At 40.1% G+C, this 23,724-nt stretch overlaps 3 protein-coding genes across 7 annotated transcripts in view; 2 read left to right on the top strand and 1 right to left on the bottom strand.

Moving 5' to 3' along the window:
• Positions 1–2,625, bottom strand: part of LOC117965145 (semaphorin-4A-like) — a 32,324-nt gene extending 29,699 nt beyond the window's left edge. Inside the window, exon 1 of one of the 5 annotated variants that reach the window (XM_059006019.1) lies at positions 2,486–2,625. The gene's annotated coding sequence lies outside the window, so the exon portion shown is untranslated. Of the gene's footprint in view, positions 1–1,190; positions 1,623–2,485 lie in introns of those variants that run through there. The other 4 variants (XM_059006016.1, XM_059006015.1, XM_059006020.1 and 1 more) reach the window with 4 other exon arrangements.
• LOC117395422 (uncharacterized) lies at positions 2,533–15,520 on the top strand. Its single transcript, XM_059006023.1, has 9 exons — positions 2,533–2,665; positions 10,032–10,159; positions 10,664–10,984; positions 12,303–12,629; positions 14,141–14,251; positions 14,359–14,380; positions 14,869–14,924; positions 15,017–15,075; positions 15,391–15,520. Exons 2-9 carry the CDS (start codon positions 10,120–10,122, stop codon positions 15,448–15,450), a joined length of 996 nt encoding a protein of 331 aa, XP_058862006.1. The 5' UTR covers positions 2,533–2,665; positions 10,032–10,119; the 3' UTR covers positions 15,451–15,520.
• A 5,096-nt stretch (positions 15,521–20,616) lies between these two features.
• On the top strand, positions 20,617–22,869 carry LOC131703133 (uncharacterized). Its single transcript, XM_059006005.1, has 4 exons — positions 20,617–20,756; positions 21,303–21,623; positions 22,060–22,359; positions 22,838–22,869. Exons 1-4 carry the CDS (start codon positions 20,717–20,719, stop codon positions 22,867–22,869), a joined length of 693 nt encoding a protein of 230 aa, XP_058861988.1. The 5' UTR covers positions 20,617–20,716.
• The last annotated feature ends 855 nt before the right edge of the window (positions 22,870–23,724 follow it).

Below are 23,724 nucleotides of genomic sequence, written 5' to 3'. Positions count from 1 at the left end.
ACAATGGAAACTGGGAATCAGTTTCACAGCCTGGTTCCAGTATGGACTTGCAAACTGAATGGTGGAAATGGAACTGGTTTGGGGCTTTGCAAATGCAAATGGGGTATAATCTTGAGGGAGGACAATTTTTTTTTTTGCCAGGTCTCTCAGCAATTATCAATGAGTTATTAATACGCCAAGCTGCTGAAAACTTCTAATACTCATGAGATTTATGACACTGTAGTCCAATAACGGTAGATATGGTATGCTTTCTGTCAGGCATGTAAAGAAAATGGTCAAATACAGTACCGTGTTTCAAACAAAAGGAGGGGAGCTTGTAGATCTGTTTTGACAGAAACGCAACTGTAAAAAAAAAACACTAGATCTTGAGAGAGCAATGGTTTGAGTCAGGATCCTGAACACACCCTGGGATCCTTCAAGAAGCTGCTTGATGAGATTCTGGGATCAATAAGCTGCTAACAACCAAACGAGCAAGATGGGCTGAATAGGGCCTCCTCTCGTTTGTAAACTTTCTCTTATGAGGTCACATCACTTTGGCCAAAAATGTAACTATGTCAATTTTTTGTGCATTATTGAAGAGTATGATTAATAGCCTTTGTTTTAATTGTGATACATATTAGGTTCATTGTCTGACTCTATCACGTCACTCAAACGATCCCATCACCCCCGGGCACTATAAATTCAGAGCGAGGTAGTTACTACAATAAATAGCAATACTCTTCCAGAATTATGCATGTGAACGTCAGAAAACAAAGTCGTAAAATAATAATCCACGTGTAATACTAATAAAATGATTATTATATTTAGCACGCGTCGCTCGATAGCCGCTTTTCCATAAAAAGGCGTGAACCGCCACAGCTATTCAATCTCGGTGCCATGGCAACCACATTCCGTGTATAATAATATCACTACTATTAAGTAATACTAATACTACTAATTTATGTCTTATATAGTAACTAAAAATTAGCCCATCCAGAGATCAGGAGTCAATGAAATTGGTGTTTAGAATTATTACCGTGTTAGAACTACCGACCTCATCACGGATATTGCGTAACCACGCCTAACACCAACATTACCACTCCCGTTTATGTCTTGAAACCGAACCGTCATTTCAAAATTCACATTTACATAAAAACGCAGTGACAGAGATATACAAGAAAGAAATGCAAAAGAAATATAGGGTAGCTTACTGTATGAAAACAGACGTGCGTTTTCTGTCCATAGCATAACACGCTTTCCTGATAAAGCTTTTAGAGGCACGCCCTCTCTCTCATACCTCAGAATCGTTGCTGTCTTCACTAACGTTATTTTGTATTATTTATTATAAAAAATGGTGTGTTCAATTGTATTCCAATCCTGTTTCTTTTCTCGGCTCAGCTTCACACGGTAACCCCCAGGTCTGTCTGAGCCGCCGAATCCTTACCACGCCGAAAATCACTCCACAATGATTGAAACGATAAAGAGTGTCACTGAGCAATTCCGCCTCCTCTTGCACTTTTAGTCAATCTCACGGCTGGTGTATTGCTTTTTTTCTAAGCAGGTTTCTTTTCTCCCCTGCACACTGCACACGGTTTATCTAAATACACGACAGCTGGCGCTTGCGTTTCCCCACGCCTGACGCGCAGACACGCTCTGTGGATGATACAGTATTTGTAGTCAAGACGCGCCAGGTCTCTGTGGGCGCAGCTCAGGTTGGGTGCAAACCCCGAAGAGTCTGCAGCTGCTGCAGGACGGTGCCAGGGGGCGCTCCACCGCCACAGCAGGAGGAGGCACGGCTTTGTGGTTTTGCAAAATAAGCAGAACTTGCTGCTTGGTTACAACTGATTAATGGTTAGAACTGAGTGATGTGTTGAGGGAAGCAGCGTGGCCTAGTGGTTAGAGTTCAGGGACTGGGAGGAAGAGAGGGGATACAGTGTGACTTAGTGGTTATAGTTTACTGGGAGCAAGAGAGGCAATGTAGCTCTAGTGGTTAGAGCTGAGGGACTGGGAGAGAGGGAGGCAGTGTGGCCTAGATTAGGGTAGAGTTTAGGGACTGAGAGGGAGGGAAGCTGCCTAGTGGTTAGAGCTGAGAGACTGGGAGGGAGGGAAGCAGTGTGGCCTAGACTAGGGTAGAGTTTAGGGACTGAGAGGGAGGGAAGCTGCCTAGTGGTTAGAGCTGAGAGACTGGGAGGGAGGGAAGCAGTGTGGCCTAGATTAGGGTAGAGTTTAGGGACTGAGAGGGAGGGAAGTTGTGTGGCTTAGTGGATAAAGCTGAGGGAAGTAGAAATGTGTCCATTCTGTATTTTGGTCTATGGTATGGAGGTTCTCTGATTCCCAAATACTTGGGAATCAGAGAACCCCAAGTATTTGGCAAATCAAAATGGTTCACGATATTACAGATTCGTGTGGGAATTGAAATATCCAAAGTATTTTAAAGTGGAGCATTGCACATAGAAACCCAGTACTGATTGCAATGCTGTGCATGTCGTCACGCTGCATAACTTACCTGTACCGAAGCTGCCCGTGTCTTCATAGCATCCCTGCAGCTGTGTCCTGCTCACATGCCCAGTGTGTGCCAGTGCAACTCAGTGCCATCCCACTGCTTGCCTTGCGAAGGAATTGAATTCTGCTGCAGCTGGCTTTGCACACAGTGATCCAGCCTTGCTTGAATGCAAAGGTCCTGCCGGTAAGTGCATTACTTTGTTTTACTCAAAGGTAGTTTTATACCTACAGCATGACTTCCTACTCTATCTAGTTAGACTGCATTCATGTTCTTCCCCCTGGTAGCAAAGTTTTCTTCATTTTTATTCTTGCATTGACTAGGTCTTCATTATTCTAATTATGACTATTATTATTATTGCTGTGATTATGGTTCTTATTATTATTATTATTACTATTGGGCTTTGTCAAGGATAAAACTTAGTCTACACTGTTCTCAAACAGCAGCGTCACTTCAAAAAAGGCTTGGGGGGTCCAAAGAATGCATTTAGGCCCCCCCCCCTCCATAAAAATAAAACTCTACAACAAACTTAAAAAAAAACCCCTCTGGCATTGCATGAATAAATCTAGTGAGCACCGGATATTGTCTAGGCTGTATTTTTGCAAAGATATCAACCAGGACATCAAAATCAAGTTTTTTTTACCAATGATTTTTCAGTTGCCATTAGAAGCAGACCACTCAGAAACACAGACTACAATTATTTTCCCTCGAAGTCCATTTTGTCGCCTCTAATCAGAATAACAGCTTCGTCTACATTTTTTGCAAACCTTGTTAACAATTCAACAGTAAAATACACAGAAAACTGCATGCTTACTCTTTGCATCCTTTGTACCAGCTCAAAAAGAGAATAAAAACTACCAGTAGCGTGAGTTTAGCTTCTCGTTCCCCTCTTCGACTCAGTAACTTAATTAGTTGAAGAAGTGGCACTGGCTATTATTTTCCTATTTGAAATCAGCTTAGTTGCTGTGACGTCATAATAAATCTTATAAACTAAGAACTTTCAGTGACAAGTTCGCAGAACACGTCTTAAACACTTGAACAGAACTATTAGTGAAACGTACCTTTCTCTGTGGCTTTTTGTAACACAACGTGCACAACAGCTGCTGTCATTAATTTTGAATTTCAACAAAGGCAAATGATCGCGATAACTTGGGAGAGGCTGTTGCTATGGTGATTTTTTAGACAATTTTAAAACATAGCAGCACTGCTTTTGACAAGAAACAGGAGAATGTTTCTTTCAACAACGTTGCATGGTCAGGCTAGTCGCTGCACTTCCGATATCCTGAAGCATGAACACTTTCCTTTAAGCCGTTTAACTTCTCACGGAAACTGCCATTTGGGGGGCCCCCCTGGCGAGCTTGGAGGGGGCAGACGCCCCTGTTGCCCCCCCCTCAAATGACGCCTCTGCTCTTAAAAGCCTCTGGTCAGTGTCTGTACTTCCGTGGCAGCTTCTGTCTGCCTGGAAACAGAGGCAATTTCATTCCATGACTGTCCTGCAGAGGCCTCCTACCCTCACCTTTCTAAAGCAGTTCACTAAAATCCCAGATTCTGGAATACTTTTCCTAAATCACTCTGAAACAATCTTCGGCTAGCAGTGGCTCAGTTTGTTCCTGCACCCGAGACTAGATCCAGTCCTGTTTCGGGTCTCAGTTGTTTCTAAGGCTGCTGGGTTATTTATTTGCCCCACATGTCAGCTTTACTTTACAGTATATTGCAGGTACATTCTTTCCCTAGTCAAAGCAATTCTATCAGTAGAATTTCAAAAGCTTCAAATCGGTTTCTATAATCCATCTTGTTTTAATGAGCGGGTCCCAGGGTAGCTGCTTGTCCTTCGCTCTCAGTCCAGTTCTCTCATCCCTTGTAGGTCACAGTCCTTCATCCGGATGACAGCTTTGTCAGCCCATTTCAGTAGCTCGCTGATCAGGGGATCTGAAGCATGTTATCTGTCTGTCTGCCTGCCTGCTCTGTTTCTCCTCTTTCCCACTCGCTCTTTGTAGGTAGGTCACAGCTAGCTCTGCCGGGCAGTGAGGGCTAATGCAAAATAAGAGCAAAGCAGATTTGCAGCTTACAAATGAGAGATCCTTGTGGGAATTAGTGCAGCTTCAAGGAGCTTTGAAATGCAGGCACTGACTGGTACCAAGCTCCTCCCTCCCCCTTCCTCCTCCTTATCCTCTTCCCCTTCTCCTGTCCTCTCGTCTCACCCTCCTTTACTTTCTGTCCCCTGTCCCCTCTTCCTTTCCCATCTCCACTCTCCCCCTCCTCTCCTCTCCACAGCTGTGGGTTCCTATTCAAAATCCTTTTAAAAAAAGGGGATCTGTCCAAAAACTTTCACGTCTCCCTTCATCCCCTCATCCCTCCTCCCCGTCTCCCCTCATCCCCTCTCACTCCTCCCACCCTCTCTCTCCTCCTCCTCGCCCCTCTTCCCCATATCAACAACAGCAGGTCCGAAAAACTCAAACCGGCTGGCCCATTTGCTCACTTTTCATTTGGGGGTCTCTATTCAAAATCTATTTTAAAAAGGTTTCAGAACCTTTCACCTATCAGTGTAATATTAATAAATGCAGATTTGTTTCTGACCTGTTACGAAGTCGTAAAACCACTTTAAATTAGAGCAATAAGATAAAGACCCCTTTGTGATCAGATTAGGACTATATCATAGAAATGTGCACTTCCCAGAGAGATCATTCCCTGCCTATTGTTCTCAGAACCTGTGTGAGCTCGTTGCCCTGGGGAACATTCCATGGAATCATAGCGGGTAACGGAACCTGGCACCAACAATGAGGATTCCGGAGGGCAAGTCAGAACACACACACACACACGCACAGACGGAGAGAAACTAACACACACAGGCACGCTGACAGAGAGAAACCCTGTGCGCACAGATCTGAAATGGTCAGAGCTTGATTTAAAAGCTTCTGCGTCACGGTGTGTCCATGCAGTGACCACAATGCTAGCAAAGCACGCATCCGACGTCATACAGTTTCCAAAACCACAAGCTGACATGCGTCAAAATCATTCTGGTTTCCATGACGTCGCTCGTTTCCCGCGAGCTGTGCGTTTCATTGATGGGATGTTCATTCCCAAAACATCCCCTCCTTATCTCCAGAAATGGTTATGCTGCAACAACATTCAAGTCGTGTGCGATCATCTCAGACACAGAGGCAAAATGACCACGATGCTTGTATGTGGTCAACTCTTCCTTATAACAAGCCGCTGAAAACGGTATGGGCGCTTGTTGTGGGGGGCAGTGGTTACCCATTAAGGTCATATCATACTGGCCCCCATTTTCCATCCCAGCAATCCATCTGAGGAGAGTTATCGCAGTTCACATCAGCGAACTGTAAGTTTAATTGACCGTGCCGTCGGTGTGTGGAAAATGCGGTTTCGCCGCGTACACAAAATCTAGTGGAGGACTACCCACCAACAAAGTATTGCAGTGAGAGCCATAGCAGCGTTTTATGGAGAGGTTCTAACAGATTTTGATGTTGATAACAGAAGAGAGTGTCAGATCTTATCCACCATGTATTTGATACTTACTGCAATGATGAACATTGAAGATAACAATACAAGTTGGATGAAAAAAGAAACTCGAAGCTCGCTTTAAACCTATAATATTCATTACAGGACATGTTTTCTTAATAGGTCGTTGTTTTTAATACAGTGCAATTAAGTGCAGAGCGCCTGCTTCAATCATTGTGGGTTGACTGTGCAATCGACAGGCATTTAAATACAATACATGGAAATAAATGCATTATATATTAATATGATTATAAGAAAATAATATTGCAAGTATGTTTAGTGGAGTTTGGTTGACTGTACAGGCTTGTGGGTGAAGTACAATTCGTTTTTAGACTGCGCATGTGCATGATCGCTGGGGCTGCTGTTTTACGGGATGTAAATTGGCTGGATCTCTGCAGATGAATGGAACTGCGGAAACTGAGCTTCAGCGACTGCAAGCTGTTTTCTCACCATTTCTAGTTTCTTTTTTCTTTTTTTTTTTAAAGCGACGAGTTCGTATTGTTGACTTGCTGTTGCAAAACACATTTTCAAGATGAAAATGTGTTTTGCACCTTCCGGGAGCCTCCTCAAGACTCACCTCTTCAGACAGCACCTGTAGAACTCCTCTTTTCCCTCTGGACACTTTATCACTCTTCCTTAATGCGCTTTACTTTATCTGCTCCCTATTTTACTGCATTAAATCCTGTACTTTAGATTACTGTAATCTGTCACAAGTGTTATTTAATCTGTACTATTTTGTATTTAATTATATCCTAATGTAACTATCACTGACACTGTTATCTGCTCCGTTATTGAATCGTATTGTGTCACATACTTGTACTTGCTAGAACCAAAGTCATTGTATTTTATCTTGCTCTTAATTGTATTATTACTTTCACTGTGATCCTTGAAATGCTTTTTTGTTTACGACTGTAAATCGCCCTGGATAAGGGCGTCTGCTAAGAAATAAATAATAATAATCTTGAAAATGTAGGAGCGCCAGTAACAGCCGTGGATGAAGCCAGGAGTTAATCGACCTTGAAAACGATATATTTGATATATAGTTCACTTACATCAGACTGCATTTCTAAAGGCACGTTGTCTTGCACTTCTCCCTCGGAGTGGAACACGAGGATAAGTCCCAGTAGCAGAGAATTCCTGTCCAAACATATCTATGCCGTGCAGAGCTGTGAACCCCGATATATTGACAGCCTTTTCTTCTTCGGGGGTTCAGTTAATCGAGCACCCGTTTTTTGTTGCACCTTTTTTTCGCTATACTAGATAATCCTGCCATTTTCCTGCCAGTTTTTGGTTTTTGTTCGATTTGTAACACTGTTTTTCAGTTCGCCAATCGTTTAGACACCTTATATGTGTTTCAAACCCCTTCAGCGCGAATCAGACACCATAAGATGCACTTCAAGATAGCTAGGTTGAAGATCGATTCAAAGCAGCTGCACTGAATCGTGAGTCACCTTCAAACACCAAGTCCTACCGTTATCGGGAAACGGCCCCCCTGAGAGCGCGTTTAAAGACGCACTCCCTTTGTAGTCAAATGGACCTCCTGTACGTAACGTTAGTAACGTCTTTTCAAGTTGTTTTCAACTGTTAGGAAGGATGAAAAAACAACAACACGGTTGTTTTGCTAGTGGTACAGGGCATAAATAAACGTCTTTCTTGCGCTCCTGTTTACTTAATCTAAACTGAAACGTCTTGGACTGTTTTCTTTTTGTTTTTTTTTCATATAAAGTAAAACCACTCAGTACATGCAGTTTGGTAGCTTCTCTGGTGTTTTGTGGCTTACCTGCTCTGGCCTGTACTCGCATGTATGTTTCTGCGTTTTGTAAAGTGATATGGAAAATGTTGTCTGGTTTGTCCGGAAGTGTACAGCCAGTAAAGACCTAGGCCTCGCGCTTCTAAATGCCACAGCAGTATTTGTTGCAACAACTTCAAAAGGTCTGCCTTCGCTAGACCAGTCAATGTAATAGCACTCACGATTCTAGGAAACAGCATAAACCGACATCTAAAGTGTTGAGATTAATAGCAACAACATGTTAACACGTTCAAACAGAATATGTAGCTAACTGCAAATCAGAAAATGCATGAGAATTAATCTCATGCAACAGATTTTAGACATTTCTTCAGTGTTTAAGAATTTATTTTCCACAAAACACTAGCAAAATAAAGGTGTGATGCGTTAAGTCGTGTTTTTCTTTTCACTGTTTGTATTTCATGTCCTATGCCCTGTATTTCACTGTATTTAATGTATTATGCATTGATCCTCACTATCTTGTAAAGAGCTTTGTGATGGTGGTCCACTATGAAAGGCGCTATATAAAATAAATATTGATTGATTTATTGATGTTACACGTTTATTTATTCTAACTGAATTGCTGATATATTCTCGCGATATGTAATCATTATTCCAAATAAATAAATAAATAAAACATATCTCACATGGTCTATGTTCTTTAAATAAGAGCTGTCCGACCTTTTCAAGAACATAAGAACATAAGAACGTTTACAAACGAGAGGAGGCCATTCGGCCCATCTTGCTCGTTTGGTTGTTAGTAGCTTATTGATCCCAGAATCTCATCAAGCAGCTTCTTGAAGGATGCCAGGGTGTCAGCTTCAACAACATTACTGGGGAGTTGGTTCCAGACCCTCACAATTCTCTGTGTAAAAAAGTGCCTCCTATTTTCTGTTCTGAATGCCCCTTTATCTAATCTCCATAGATTAGATAAAGGAATCTTTAGTTAAAGGAGCCGATGACCAGGGAATTTTTAAAGAGCCGCACAAAACAGTGTATATATATATAATCAGTGATATAGAAACACACTCGTCGTGTGTGAAAATGTAGACCACTTTGTGCTTTAATCAGGCATCTTAAACAACTTCTAAAAAGTCATTCATTTTACAATTTTGGGCTCTGTGTTCCGTTTCTCTTTGTTAATGAATGTGTGGCCTATTAAAGTCGTCCATTAAATTACACAATCGCTAATTTGCCTATTTTGACAATTTCCCCAGATTTTCAGTTCCAAAGAACGTGTGACGCGTTTAATATCTAAATGGCACAGAGTAAAATATAAACCTTCTATTCCTACACAGCAGTGTTTATACGTCATCAGGTGTAACACTGGTGGTATTCAGTTATTTGGAACTCTAAATAATTGTTACACGTTATGTGTTTAATCTGCGCCGTTTTTGCGAAATGTAATGTTTAGATTTTAAACACCAGCCCGGTTATCAACGCGTACACATGTTTAAAAGGTGTTACAAATCCTAAACACCTCCAAGAGTTCGCAAAATAAGCACCAGAAGGTGTTGAAATCCTAAACACATTGAGAATTAGAAACGCAGTGACGTGTTTGAAAAGTGTGACAAATAAATGTTTTGAAGTTAAATACTCGGTCTTACAACAGGAGATGTGGCGATGAGGCAGATGTTCCACGAAGCGATCAGTTAAGCGTAAAACTAAAAGTCTCATGAATAGTGTGTGTGTGTGTGTGTGTGTGTGTGTGTGTGTGTGTGTGTGTGTGTGTGTTAACATCAAATAAGTGTTGTTTACCAAAACCAAATAGTTGACTGAAGAGTAAGTAAAGTGAGATAAAAAAAAAAACGGGTATGTCTCTAGACTGCTCGTGTTTAAAACACATCCATTTATTAGTATTTTGACTGCATTAAAGATACCGATTCACTTGTAGTCTTTTCGAACCCGCTTCTAAATCCAAAGAGCTGCACTGGTGCGCTCAGTGAGACACACAGCCCTTCTCTAAAGTAATACGAGTCTGTTTACAGACTTTCTTCAATGAAAAGAGCCACCAACTTATTTGACCTTTTACAAAAAGAAACGGCTTTGACACCGAGGTGAATCAGGAGGAGTTTTAGAAGATTGGAATTAATGATCACTTTGTTTGAATATTAATATTGGTGTAGGAATGCATGTTTGTGTTGTATGTATTTGTTTAGACATATATAACTGTGATCTTGTGGTAGTGAAGGACCTTGCAGCGGGATCTGTATACAATATCTGCACTTCCTGGCTTGTCTGTTGCAGCCCCTCTTCTTGCCCTGTTCACTGATAGTGTCTGCAGTGCGGATAACACACACAACATCCTCGCCAGCCTTGCTGTGCACTTCCCACCATGCCGCTCCGGCTCATTCTGCTATTCTACACGCTGCAAGGTAAGCGTGGCTTTACTGTTTATATTCTAACATCGCACAACACATCTGTGTTTCACTTTTATATTACTCTTGCATTTTGTATATTATTACTTATAGATTTTTTTTTAGTTTCAATTAACCTATATGATTTATTTTTGTATACGGCACCGTTCACACTATACAGAATACGATTTCAATGTATTATTTAATGAAAACGATACAACTTTCTAGAGTTTGAGGTATTATTATTATTATTATTATTATTATTATTATTATTATTATTATTATTATTATTATTATTAATGTAGATACAAGTTAATATTACATTAGGACACTTTTTCTATTCACTCATTAACAAAAATTAATTTGCAAAGTGAAATTATTATTTTCATTTACCGAGTAAATTCTTAACATATTTTGGTTGGCCTTGCAATTATTATTATTATTATTATTATTATTATTATTATTATTATTATTAGAGATATAAACAGCAGGCTCTTCGTTTTTCTTTTTTTCTCGTTTCAGTTGCAGATGCAGGACTGTTCCAATACCCGCCCTTAGTCAGAGCCGAGGTCGGGAGCAGCGTAAACTTGACCTGCCATATCGGGGACATGAGTGGAAAGTGTTTCACTGTCATCTGGTTCAAACTGCGGTCCAAGAGCATCCCGACCCTGGAAACTTATCAAAGTGTCAGAGCCGGTAGCAGCTTGGTAGGCGACGAAATCGAGAAAACCTGTTCCATGAACCTAAACAACGCGCAGGTGAACGATTCCGGGACTTACTATTGCGCTTTGATCAGGAGCCCAGTCATGTACTTGGGCAATGGATCCACGTTAGTAGTACGAGGTAAGAAAGGTATTGAATAAGTATGATGGTTTCTGAAATAATGTGTTATTTTGATTAAATGTTTTTGCTTTAAGGGCAGTGGGGCGATGTTGCAGCGGGTCGGAGGCTAACATGGAGAGTAGGGGAGACCGGGGTTGGTTGTCACACGTTTTATTATTTTCCTCAATCTGGTGACATTCTGCGAGGTTCTGTTCCTCGTTATATTGAAGAATAACTCTCCACCTACAAATGCATATTTTTTATTTCAGTGTAACTTTATTCCAAATATGATATTTAGACGGCTGAAAATGCGCCGGTCACCCGTGACAACCTGCCCCATACTGGGGTTGGTTGTCACAAAGTATGTTCTTGGTTTTACAATAGCCAACAATTCAACTTTTTTTTTTTTTTTGAATAACATAAGGTTTCTACTGTGTACAATGACAGAAAAAGTTGTATTTTTACTATAGACCTATATATATATATATATTTGAAATGTTGACCCACGCTACAAAATAATACCACAGCCTCCACAGAACCGGAGGACAAACAGTAAATAACTTAAATAAGCATTATATGGTGACATATCCCACATGTTGGTGTAAAAAAAGAAAGAAAAAATATAAGACTTCTTCCTATAGGATTTACATGTGACAACCAACCCCAAAAACTATGTGACAACCTGCCCCAACCCGACTTTACATGATAATTTAATTCTCTCAGTACTACTGGGAGAACCTACTGGTTTTGTTTTTACACCAAAAGATAGCCAGTATCTGGTTTTATTAACATGGCCATCAGTTCAAACAAACTCCAATACTACTAAGAGTTATAACATAAATAACAAGATATACATTTTTTACTTTGGGTATGAAAAAAAATGAAATATGTGCTGACCTTTATGTTTGATGGAATTGACCTCAAATTACAAGATGGTTGAGTTCCAGACAATAGAACACACATTTCAGTGTTAGTGTCACCTGCCTGCACCGTCTAGTGTCATAGTTATGAGCACTGTGACAACCAGCCCCGGTATCCCCTAAATATATCGTGTATATCCACTGTGTCAATATTGAACATTGGGCTGGGTTTGAGATTGAAGTGAACTGTACAGCCTTCTTCAAGAACAGCATGCATCTCTGTAAAATGATCTAATAAAGTCAAATTATGGCCAACAGCGTGTAGGTTCCTTAAATCATTCCCTAAACTAATCCACGTTATAGTTTTTTTCTGGGCAATATTTTGCTGACCTGATACTATATACAACAACACGTTATTATCCAGCATGTTGTTCTTAATGTTTTATATATTCACATCGCTCTTATTATTTCCAATACAGAACGCTCCGATGACCGCGCTTATATTGAAATCCTCACCCCTTCAGAGTCAGACGGCGAAGTCCAGTCCAGCGGCGCCGCTACTTTAGTGTGCCTGGTGTTCGGGGTATCCGAGCAGGCTCGTGTCTACTGGGTCATAGAAGAAGATGTCGAATACGAACCCGACTCCGGGTCCAGAGATTCCAGCGAGTCCACTCCGGACTTTATCAGGAATCAGATCACCATTCCGGGCGAGGTCTGGAGCAGCGGGGCCGTGTGGACTTGTGTAGTGGAAACAGAGAGCGGGCGCAATATGAGCAAAAGCGCGAGCAAAAGCGTGAGCAAAACCGGTAAGAGTTATAAACCTGAACATTCTTTTTGTGCGATTAATTGTCTTAATTTAACCTTTAACCGGATTTCTATAATGTAACAAAGTTTAAGTTGCAGTCACTTTGATCGTGTATAGCCCTTTGGTAGCGCTATAAGGCTGTGCTGTTTTTATAAATGTGTTTGCCTAATGACCAATTTACCTTTTAAAAATTAATCTAATGTTGAGCAAACTTCGCATCCATACTTTGGGATGGTCAACGAGTCAAATGGCCAGTGTAACGTGTTCCAGAGAACGATCTTTTGCTTATCAACTCCCGGAGACGCGCTATCATGAAGATGGAATTTGTTCAACTTTCTTTCTCTGGTTTTAAGATCAGATTTGGGAATTGTTTAGAAACTCCTGCCAATGCTTCTCTTTCAGTTCATATTAACAAACTGCTAGTTTGGATATTGCTGCTCTAAAAAGAGTGCAAAGAAGAGCGACCAGGATTATCCCGGGTTTAAAAGGCATGTCATATGCAGACAGGCTAAAAGAATTGAATCTATTCAGTCTTGAACAAAGAAGACTAAGCGGTGATCTGGTTCAAGCATTCAAAATCCTAAAATGTATTGACAATGTGGACCCAGGGGACTTATCCAACCTGAAAAAAGAAACAAGGACCAGGTGTCACAAATGGAAATTAGATAAAGGGGCATTCAGAACAGAAAATAGGAGGCACTTTTTAACACAGAGAATTGTGAGGGTCTGGAACCAACTCTCCAGTAATGTTGTTGAAGCTGACACCCTGGGATCCTTCAAGAAGCTGCTTGATGAGATTCTGGGATCAATAAGCTACTAACAACCAAACGAGCAAGATGGGTTGAATGGCCTCCTCTCGTTTGTAAACGTTCTTATGTTCTTATGTTCTTATGTTCTTATGTTCTTATGTTCTAATGTATTCTATTCTATTATTTGATCGCTGTATGCTGCTGCTGAAGTCTGAAGACAGATGTTTGTATTGTGTTGTTTGCACTTTGCAATTGTTCTTTGATTGTTTTTCAGTACCCTTGTAAATGACACCTCGGTCTCAATGGGTACCTCATTTAAATAAACAAATACATACATAAATAAATACATTCAGATGAGGTTACGTTTAATATATGGAGCAATGTTTTGCAAATGAAATCAATATCAAGTAAGAAATAGAGTTTTAATATGCATATACTTGTAATGTGTTTATTTTTAACTTCAGCGTCTACAGTGGCAGGTTACTAATACTAAATATCAATCTCATTAACACTCAGGCAGGACCATTTCTGATGTGTTAGACAGCGCTGCTACTGGGTAATTAATTAAAACAAGCGCCCGTTCAAATAAAGCGCGACCGAAGAACCTTCTCTGAAAGAGGAGCTTGAAAATGATCAGAATCGTGAAGGCGCCGCATCTTCTTGCGCCTCTTAATGCATCCCTCGTGTCAGCAGCACTATTGTACTGAAGCGGTATACAGTACCGGTGCGCGGTTCTCTTTTCACCTGTTTAACTGTGTTACAGGGAGCGGTGCGTGTCCACTCTTCCTCTATGGGTCGCTGGCGGCAGCTTCATTTCTTCTGATTACTCTGTTAATTACACTGGCAATATGCTATCGAAGACAGAATAAACCAGGTAACCTTTTCATGTGTATTATTAACAAGCTATTCGAAATAGAGCAAAACCACGAATGATTTAGAAATTAACGTTTTTGTGTTGTTGTGTTTGTTTGTGCCAAACAGGTGCGTATTTGGCAAATGAACGGTAAGTAAGCATTTAAATATTGCTTTATTATGTTAGATTATATTTTATATTAGTATTTATTTATATTAGTTATATCCTACACAAACTAATGTGAAGTAGCTCATATAGGGCGATTTTCACTTCGGTTTACGCGCTATTTACGCGCTGTAAGAAGGGCGCAAATAGCGCGTAAACCAAGTGAGAATGTAGCCCTTAATTATTTATCTGTTTATTTATTGTAATCTTACATCATCACGAATTATAACTCATTTACCACGAAATAAAACAAAGTATTTAGTGCATGAATATTTTTTTTTCTTCTCTAAACGGATTGAATGCTAATCGATTGATAGATGTATGTTTTACGCATGTATGCGTTTTAACTATGTATCACAGGTTCCATGAATATTGAAGCTAGAGTTCATATCGTTCACATTCATTTTTCTGATAGACCTTTCGGATAGTATTTATAATAAGATACCATGTTGATTCTTGTTTTGAATCTACAGATCGACGTATTCCGAGATTCGCGTTACAGGGAGGGCGCCAGACAAACACATAGCAGGTATTACAAACAAGCCACAGGCGATTCCTGGTTACCTTCTAATTAGGTTTGTTCAAAATCAAAATGATGTTTAAAATGATAATTTTCCACAGGGCAACGTGAAAACACGGGTTCTGGAGGAAGGCACGCCAGACCAAAGATAAGAGCAGCGGTACATTATTATTATTATTATTATTATTATTATTATTATTATTATTATTATTATTACGCCCTTTTATCATTAGATCTAAATACATATATACATATACACAGACACATACATACACTTCTAGATATTAAAATGTAATTACATCTTAACTCTAATATTTTTTTGCTATCGAGTTGCAGTGAAGTAATATGAATTCATGATCATCTCACACGGCTTCTTTTGAACAGACCTGTACATTCCTGTCATATGTCAATCAATATGAATTGACACTGTATGAAAAGTACTGCAACGAAACAAAATGCGCTTTATGTTCTGCAGGAGCAGGATGACGTGCAGTACGCCAGTCTGCAGCTCGAGGCGGGTAGGAGACGGAAATGAAGACCGGGGCTGGACAGATTATTAGAAACACCTGCGTCATGTAGCACACACTTCTGTGTAACTGCACTGTCCCTCGCAGCACTGAATACTTTGATATGCAAATAGCAGCACCTATATATATATATATATATATATATATATATATATATATATATATATACTTGAATTTATTTATCTGAAATACCCAATACAAATCATTCTATCCTCATGAATGTCATTGTTAAAAACATTTAATAAATATTTATAATTGTGTATTTTATAAAAACTGTAGATTTGCTGTATCTGCGTGCGTGTGTGCGTGCGTGCGTGCGTGCGTGCGTGCGTGTGTTAGAACCCCAACCCGAGATACGCCCCCATCAGGTATTATTTTATTATGAATGCAGCAAAAATGATGGTAGGAAAAGTGCTGTGTACCAAAAGGTGCAAAATCAAAAAGAAAAAGGTCATGTAGGTTCACAAAAATGTGAATAATTGATTTTTAAAAAATCAATTTCAGGACGTTTCGGGCTACGAGTCCTTCTTCAGCTGGATGGAAAAAGCAGTCCGTAAAGCTGTTAAAAACAAGTTGCCTTTCAAAAAAAAAAGTTCCGGGAGATGATGTCATGATGACTTCAGAATGGAATGTTCATTCCAAGAGGTTCCAAAGTGCCTCATTCGAAAACAAATTCGCATTCTTTTTGTTTCCTGGCTGTGTTTGTCCCATAGCAGTGCTTTATCCAGCAAATTGTGATGTCTTCTGCAGCGTGGTCTTGTGTGTTAAAATGTCTGGCAACAGGAAACGTAGAGGAGTTCATTCTTATACTTCTTGGATATCCCACAAAGAGATCATCTAAACACCATTTGGTTTCTTTTTTAAAAAAAATTTAATTTTATTCTTATAATTATTTGCATGTAAGTACACATGTTTAGATCTTAAACACAAGCGTTTAACCAGGTTGAGATTACAAAAGCCGAAACACCAGCGTTTACAGAATGACACAGACACTGCCTTTAAGGAATATGACACATCTATGTAAGCAATAAGACACCAGACAGGGTGAGCGGTATTGGTTGATACCGGACCGCCCACGTGTGTAATGAGGCCCCTAGGAGGGTCTTATTGCGCTTAGAAAATGTGCAACTGTTATGGAAAAGTTTTGTGGTTTAAAATGTGATGAGTAGGTGGCTCAAGGATATCTTTCCAGGTGAAAAGACACTTATGCTGGTCATTTGTATTTCCTGGTCATCTATTGAAAGTTAATGTACCCCCAGCTAAAATCACACGTTGTTTGGTTTTACAGTGATGATCAGACTGTCCGGTTTCAGGAAAGTTCTATTCTCAACCACGAACAACATTCACCTCCCAGCAGAGCAGCAACTGCGACACGCACGCACGCACGCACGCACGCACACACGCACGCACACACAGCGTTTTATACACAGCTATTAAACAAAAAAAAAACCTTTCTCATATCAGCATGCGCTGGAAGTGCACCCTCTGGTGGAGAAATCATTTGTGATTTAAGATTTTATATGTATGATGACGCACTCGTAGACAGATGACCTCCTGCACATAATGTTAGTTACTTCTACCAATGGATTTCAACTGTTAGTAAAGACGAAAAAACAACAGCAGCGTGGTTTAAATGTCTTTTGAAAATCATTTACTTTGTAGTACAGTTTTTTTCCCTAGTGGTACGTTTATGTAATCCAAACTCAAACGTCATAGACCGCTTTTCTTTCTGCATATATAATCTATTTCACACACCTAGTACATGCAGGATGCTAGCTTCTCTCGTGTTTTGTGGCTTGCCTGCTTTGGCCTGTACTCGCATGTATGCTTCTGCGTTTTGTAAAGTGATATAGAAAATGTGGTCTGGTGTGTCCGGAAGTGTACAGCCAGTGAGCGCACACCCACCTGGCCTCCCGCTTCTAAATGCCACAACAGTATTTGTTGCCACAACTTCAAAAGGTCTCCCTTTGCTAGACCAGTCAATGTATTAGCACTCACGATTCTAGGAACCGCTATAAACCGACATCTAAAGTGCAGAGCAGCTAGTTATGCAACACAACCCAAACCTCAACATGACCCAATCGATAAGAATTTCAAGGGGCAGACAAACAGCTGCAACGTATCTATACATTTAATGTGATGTTTTGTACAGTACAGTACACTGCAGCTTATGTCACAGACCCTGCAATTAGTCAAGTTAGTATTTGGAAAGAGTATTGTTTTTATATGTTGTCTATAAAGTTATCCAACCTTTATAGAAAAATAAATCGTTTTTAATGTAACCTTTAAAAGGTACCACGATATTTCACCCAGGGCCGCCGAGAGACTTCATGGGCCTCGTGGAAGGATTGGTATGTGGGTCACCCCCCCCCATTATGACGTGTGTATATTGCAATCACTTGATAATCAAACGAAACTGCAGCTCCAATGATATACAATAGATGGAATCACTAAGTTAAATCATGATATGTATTTTTTACAAATTACACATCATCTTGCAGTGTGTTTATAATGCTGTAGCCTACTAGGCTATTGTTTTAAAATGAAATTACAACTGGATTATGTATACGTAACTCCAGGACTGCTTCCTCTCTCACTGCCTTCCGCCGCCTCCTCAAGACCCACGTGTTTAGACCGCGCTTGTAGGTCTCTTGATCTGCCGCTCTTAACATGCACTGGGCTTGCCTGACCTGGGCACCGTGTTCCGGCCACTCCCCTAATGCACTATCCTTGCACTACTATTATGAGATTGTAGATATAACGTTGGGTTATTATAATAACCCTGGCTGCCTGAAATAGAAATGTAACCGTTACCTAATGGGATAGAAATCCCATTCGGTAATGGTTACATTTCATACTTGAAAGGGAGCTTGTTGTAATCCTAATTTTTTGCTTCCTAGTTCATATTGTATTTTTGTCCTACTATTGCACTTACTGTAAACTACTGTATCTAAATATGAAGTTTGCATTGCAACCCTGTACTGCCCTGTAACACCTGCAAGTCGCCTTGTATAAAGGCGACTGCCAAATCAATCAATTATAATAACACACATTTTAAGCTTCTGCAGCAGTTATCACGTCGACATTGGTTTTGTTTGCATTTTCTTTGCTGATCTGTTTAAATATGTCTTATATTATACGTAACGTAACGTTTTTAAAAGCAAAGACACAATGGTGAAAGACCGATAAGCATCAGATGCATTTAACCCATATTCATGAATGTTTTAATTATGCGCAAACAAACATCCTTTGTCCAAGGTTTAATTGCACCCAAATCATGTCCAAGTAATACACACCGCTCACCCTCCTTTCCGGGGTCCAAGCTTCACTACAGTACAGGAACGGAGAAATAACATTAAAACTGACAAAGCAACTTATTCAGCAAATCCACCCTTCAAAATAAAAACTACTCTACAATGTATTAAGACCTGGAATTAATAAACACCCCCCCAACGATTCTCACGATATATTTCAAATATTGAATCTATAATAAATGACTAGTATACTGACCCCGCCTCCACTGCTTATACTATGCTAAACCTTACAGGGTGCAAACGGCCCCAGAGTGCTCAAGCACATCGGTTCAGTGTACAGTAGCCTATGCAGTGTAGCGCAACCTTACCCTGAAAAAACAATTAGGCATCTTAAACAACTTCTAAAAAGTATCATGCATTTACCATGTGTGGCTCCGTGCTCCTTTTCTCTTACTGTTTTTTTAAATTGCATGTTCAGCCAATAAAGTCGTCCATTAAATTAGACAATCATTCATTTGCCTAGCAATGGGGTGTTCTAATACAGAACCAATGGGGTGTTCTAATACAGAAGCAATGTTGTGTTCTAATACAGAAGCAATGGGGTGTTCTAATACAGAAGCAATGGGGTGTTCTGATACAGAAGCAATGGGGTGTTCTGATACAGAAGCAATGTTGTGTTCTAATACAGAAGCAATGGGGTGTTCTAATACAGAAGCAATGGGGTGTTCTAATACAGAAGCAATGGGGTGTTCTGATACAGAAGCAATGGGGTGTTCTGATACAGAAGCAATGGGGTGTTCTAATACAGAAGCAATGTTGTGTTCTAATACAGAAGCAATGGGGTGTTCTAATACAGAAGCAATGGGGTGTTCTGATACAGAAGCAATGGGGTGTTCTGATACAGAAGCAATGGGGTGTTCTGATACAGAAGCAATGGGGTGTTCTGATACAGAAGCAATGGGGTGTTCTGATACAGAAGCAATGGGGTGTTCTGATACAGAAGCAATGGGGTGTTCTGATACAGAAGCAATGGGGTGTTCTGATACAGAAGCAATGGGGTGTTCTGATACAGAAGCAATGGGGTGCTCTAATACAGAAGCAATGGGGTGTTCTAATACAGAAGCAATGGGGTGTTCTAATACAGAAGCAATGGGGTGTTCTAATACAGAAGCAATGGGGTGTTCTGATACAGAAGCAATGCGGTGTTCTGATACAGAAGCAATGGGGTGTTCTGATACAGAAGCAATGGGGTGTTCTGATACAGAAGCAATGGGGTGTTCTGATACAGAAGCAATGGAGTGTTCTAATACAGAAGCAATGGGGAGTTCTAATACAGAAGCAATGGGGTGTTCTAATACAGAAGCAATGGGGTGTTCTGATACAGAAGCAATGGGGTGTTCTAATACAGAAGCAATGGGGTGTTCTAATACAGAAGCAATGGGGTGTTCTGATACAGAAGCAATGGGGTGTTCTAATACAGAAGCAATGCGGTGTTCTGATACAGAAGCAATGGGGTGTTCTAATACAGAAGCAATGGGGAGTTCTAATACAGAAGCAATGGGGTGTTCTAATACAGAAGCAATGGGGTGTTCTGATACAGAAGCAATGGGGTGTTCTAATACAGAAGCAATGGGGTGTTCTAATACAGAAGCAATGGGGTGTTCTGATACAGAAGCAATGGGGTGTTCTAATACAGAAGCAATGGGGTGTTCTAATACAGAAGCAATGGGGTGTTCTGATACAGAAGCAATGGGGTGTTCTAATACATTTACACACCGCTGTATGTACGAAGTTTTTGGTTACAGGATAACCAGGGAGTTCTTAAAGAGCCGTACTATATGTGTGCAATGTATCGTGTGGTGTGGTACTACTGAACGACCTGGTAGCGGGAACTGTATACAATATCTGCACTTCCTGGCTTGTCTGTTGCAGCCCCTCTTCTTGCCCTGTTCACTGATAGTGTCTGCAGTGCGGATCACACACACAACATCCTCGCCAGCCTTGCTGTGCACTTCCCACCATGCTGCTCCGGCTCATTCTGCTATTCTACACGCTGCAAGGTAAGCGTGGCTTTACTGTTTATATTCTAACATCGCACAACACATCTGTGTTTCACTTTTATATTACTCTTGCATTTTGGTATAATATTATTACTATTTTTTTGTTTCGATTGACCTATATGGTTTATTTTTGTTGGGCGCGGTACAATTTATACAGAATACGATTTCAATGTATTATTTAATGAAAACGATACAACTTTCTAGAGTTTGAGGTATTATTATTATTATTATTATTATTATTATTATTATTATTATTATTATTATTATTATTATTATTATTAATGTAGATACAAGTTAATATTACATTAGGACACTTTTTCTATTCACTCATTAACAAAAATGAATTTGCAAAGTGAAATTATTATTTTCATTTACCGAGTAAATTCTTAACATATTTTGGTTGGCCTTGTATTGCTGTTTGCAATACAACAATAAACTCTTGCAATTATTATTATTATTATTATTATTATTATTATTATTATTATTATTATTATTATTAGAGATATAAACCGTAGGCTCTTCATTTTTCTTTTGTTCTCGTTTCAGTTGCAGATGCAGGACTGTTCCAATACCCGCCCTTAGTCAGAGCCGAGGTCGGGAGCAGCGTAAACTTGACCTGCGATATCGAGGACATGATTGGAAAGTGTTTCACTGTCATCTGGTTCAAACTGCGGTCCAACAGCATCCCGACCCTGGAAACTTATCAAAGTGTCAGAGCCGGTGGCAGCTTCGCAGGCGACGAAATCGAGAAAACCTGTTCCCTGAACCTAAACAACGCGCAGGTGAAGGATTCCGGGACTTACTATTGCGGTTTTATTAGGAGCTCAGCTATATACATGGGCAATGGATCCACGTTAGTAATACGAGGTAAGAAAGAAAGGTTTTGAATAGGTATGATGGTTTCTGAAATAATGTGTTATTATGATGAAATAATGTTTTTGTTTTAAGGGCAGTGGGATAAAGTTGCAAGCGGGTCAGAGGCGAACATGGAGAGTAAATGCAGTATCGTGTTCTTCTGTGGCAATTTTGGACACCGGACTGGGTTTAAGCTTGAAGCCGACGTTTAGCTGTACAGCTTTCTTCAAGAACAACATACATCGCTGTCAAATTCTCTAATACATCTAGCTATGGCTTACAGTGTGTTATAGGTTACCTAAATCATTCCCTAAACAATCCACGTTATAGATTTTTTTTCTGGGCAATATTTTGCTGATCTGACACTATATAGTACAACACGTTATTATCCCGCATGTTGTTCTTAATGATTTATATATTCACATCTCTCTTATTGTTTCCAATACAGAACGCTCCGATGACCGCGCTTATATTGAAATCCTCACCCCTTCAGAAGGCGAAGTCCAGTCCAGCGGCGCCGCTACTTTAGTGTGTCTGGTGTTCGGGGTATCCGAGCAGGCTCGTGTCTACTGGGTCATCGAACACGGACTGACCGACTCCGGGTCCGGAGATTCCAGAGAGTCCACTCCGGACTTTATCAGGAATCAGATCACCATTCCGGGCGAGGTCTGGAGCAGCGGGTCCGTGTGCACGTGTGTAGTGGAAACAGAGAGCGGGCGCAATATGAGCAAAAGCGTGAGCAAGACCGGTAAGACAGTTATAAACCTGAACATTTTTGGGGATCAGTTGTTTTTTCATTCATACTTAAATAAATAAATAAATTAAGCATTATAACATAGATATAGGGCATCAAGGTATATCCGGATTTCTATAATGTAACACGGTTTACATTGCGGTCACTTTGATTGCTCCATTTGGTAGAGCGATAAGGCTGTGCTGGATTTATAAATGTGTTTGTTTAATGATCAATTCACCTTTTAAAAGGTCATCTAATGTTCAGCAAGCATCGCATCCACACTTCCGGATTGTCAGCGTGTCAAATAGCCACGAGAATTATCTTTTGATATCAACTCCAGAAGATGCACACATCGCACACATCTTCCGATACCTTCTGTCGCTGTAAATGTCTCGGTCTATGTCACACACAGCATAAATGAGAGCGGCCATGTTTCTCAAAGTTCAATGAGGGAAGTGACTGAGGTCTTCCGGTTGTATTTATGCGCCAGGTAAATTGGTGTTGATGGAATACGACAGGTAATACGACCAAGCAGTGTGAGAAACTTCATATAGAAACGCTCCCTCTAGCGTATATTGTGCTTTACGTCGTAGTACTGATACATCGCATTGGTCTATAGAAACGGGCCCCAGTTTTTATACTTGTTTTGTTATACATTTGAAGCCCTCCCAGAAATATAAAATAAACAGCTAGAGCATTAATGAATTAAACCCATCAGTAGAATCACACCGGTGCTTGAAAATCATCCGTCTTCAAGTGAGGACAAGAGATTAACAATGTCGGAGCATCCTATATCAAAACGAAAGCGACAAACTGTGCCCAACTTTTCTACGAACTGTATTTCGTTCGACTTTTTTTGTATCTCTGTTTAGCTTGTGTTTCAGATGCAAATTGCTTTCCTTATTCGGTCTGGCGGTATGTCTTCATTCTCGGAGTTCTCGTTGCGATGTGGATTCACTTTGCTGTAGTTCGCTGGAACAATAACGAGCAAAGGTAATTGCAATGAAATATTTAGTTTAGTTTAGTTTATTCTCTTTGGGTCCTATTCTCACTTGGGTTACGTTTTTCTTCCAGCGCGTAAACCAAGTGAGAATAGAGCCCTTTGTGCCAGCGCTACACACTACAAAACAAATACCGTATTTCTAGGGTCAATTTACCTTAATACTGACTTAATAAAACTATTTGTAGATTCATTCTAGTGTATATTTCCGTATTATTAAAGGGGCATTATTAAAGGTGTCCCCAAAGAAAACTTGTTAATATAAACTATCAAAACAGAAAATAATTTAAAATAGAACCATTGGTGTTGGGTCTCCAAATCGGTTTAGAACCTTTTGATTCCAAATGGAACCCATTCTATAGAACCTAAACGTGCTA

The sequence above is a fragment of the Acipenser ruthenus genome, chromosome 32, assembly GCF_902713425.1.
Source record: "Acipenser ruthenus chromosome 32, fAciRut3.2 maternal haplotype, whole genome shotgun sequence".
Classification (NCBI taxonomy): Eukaryota; Metazoa; Chordata; class Actinopteri; order Acipenseriformes; family Acipenseridae; genus Acipenser; species Acipenser ruthenus.
This window is presented reverse-complemented; position numbering and strand designations above follow the sequence as displayed.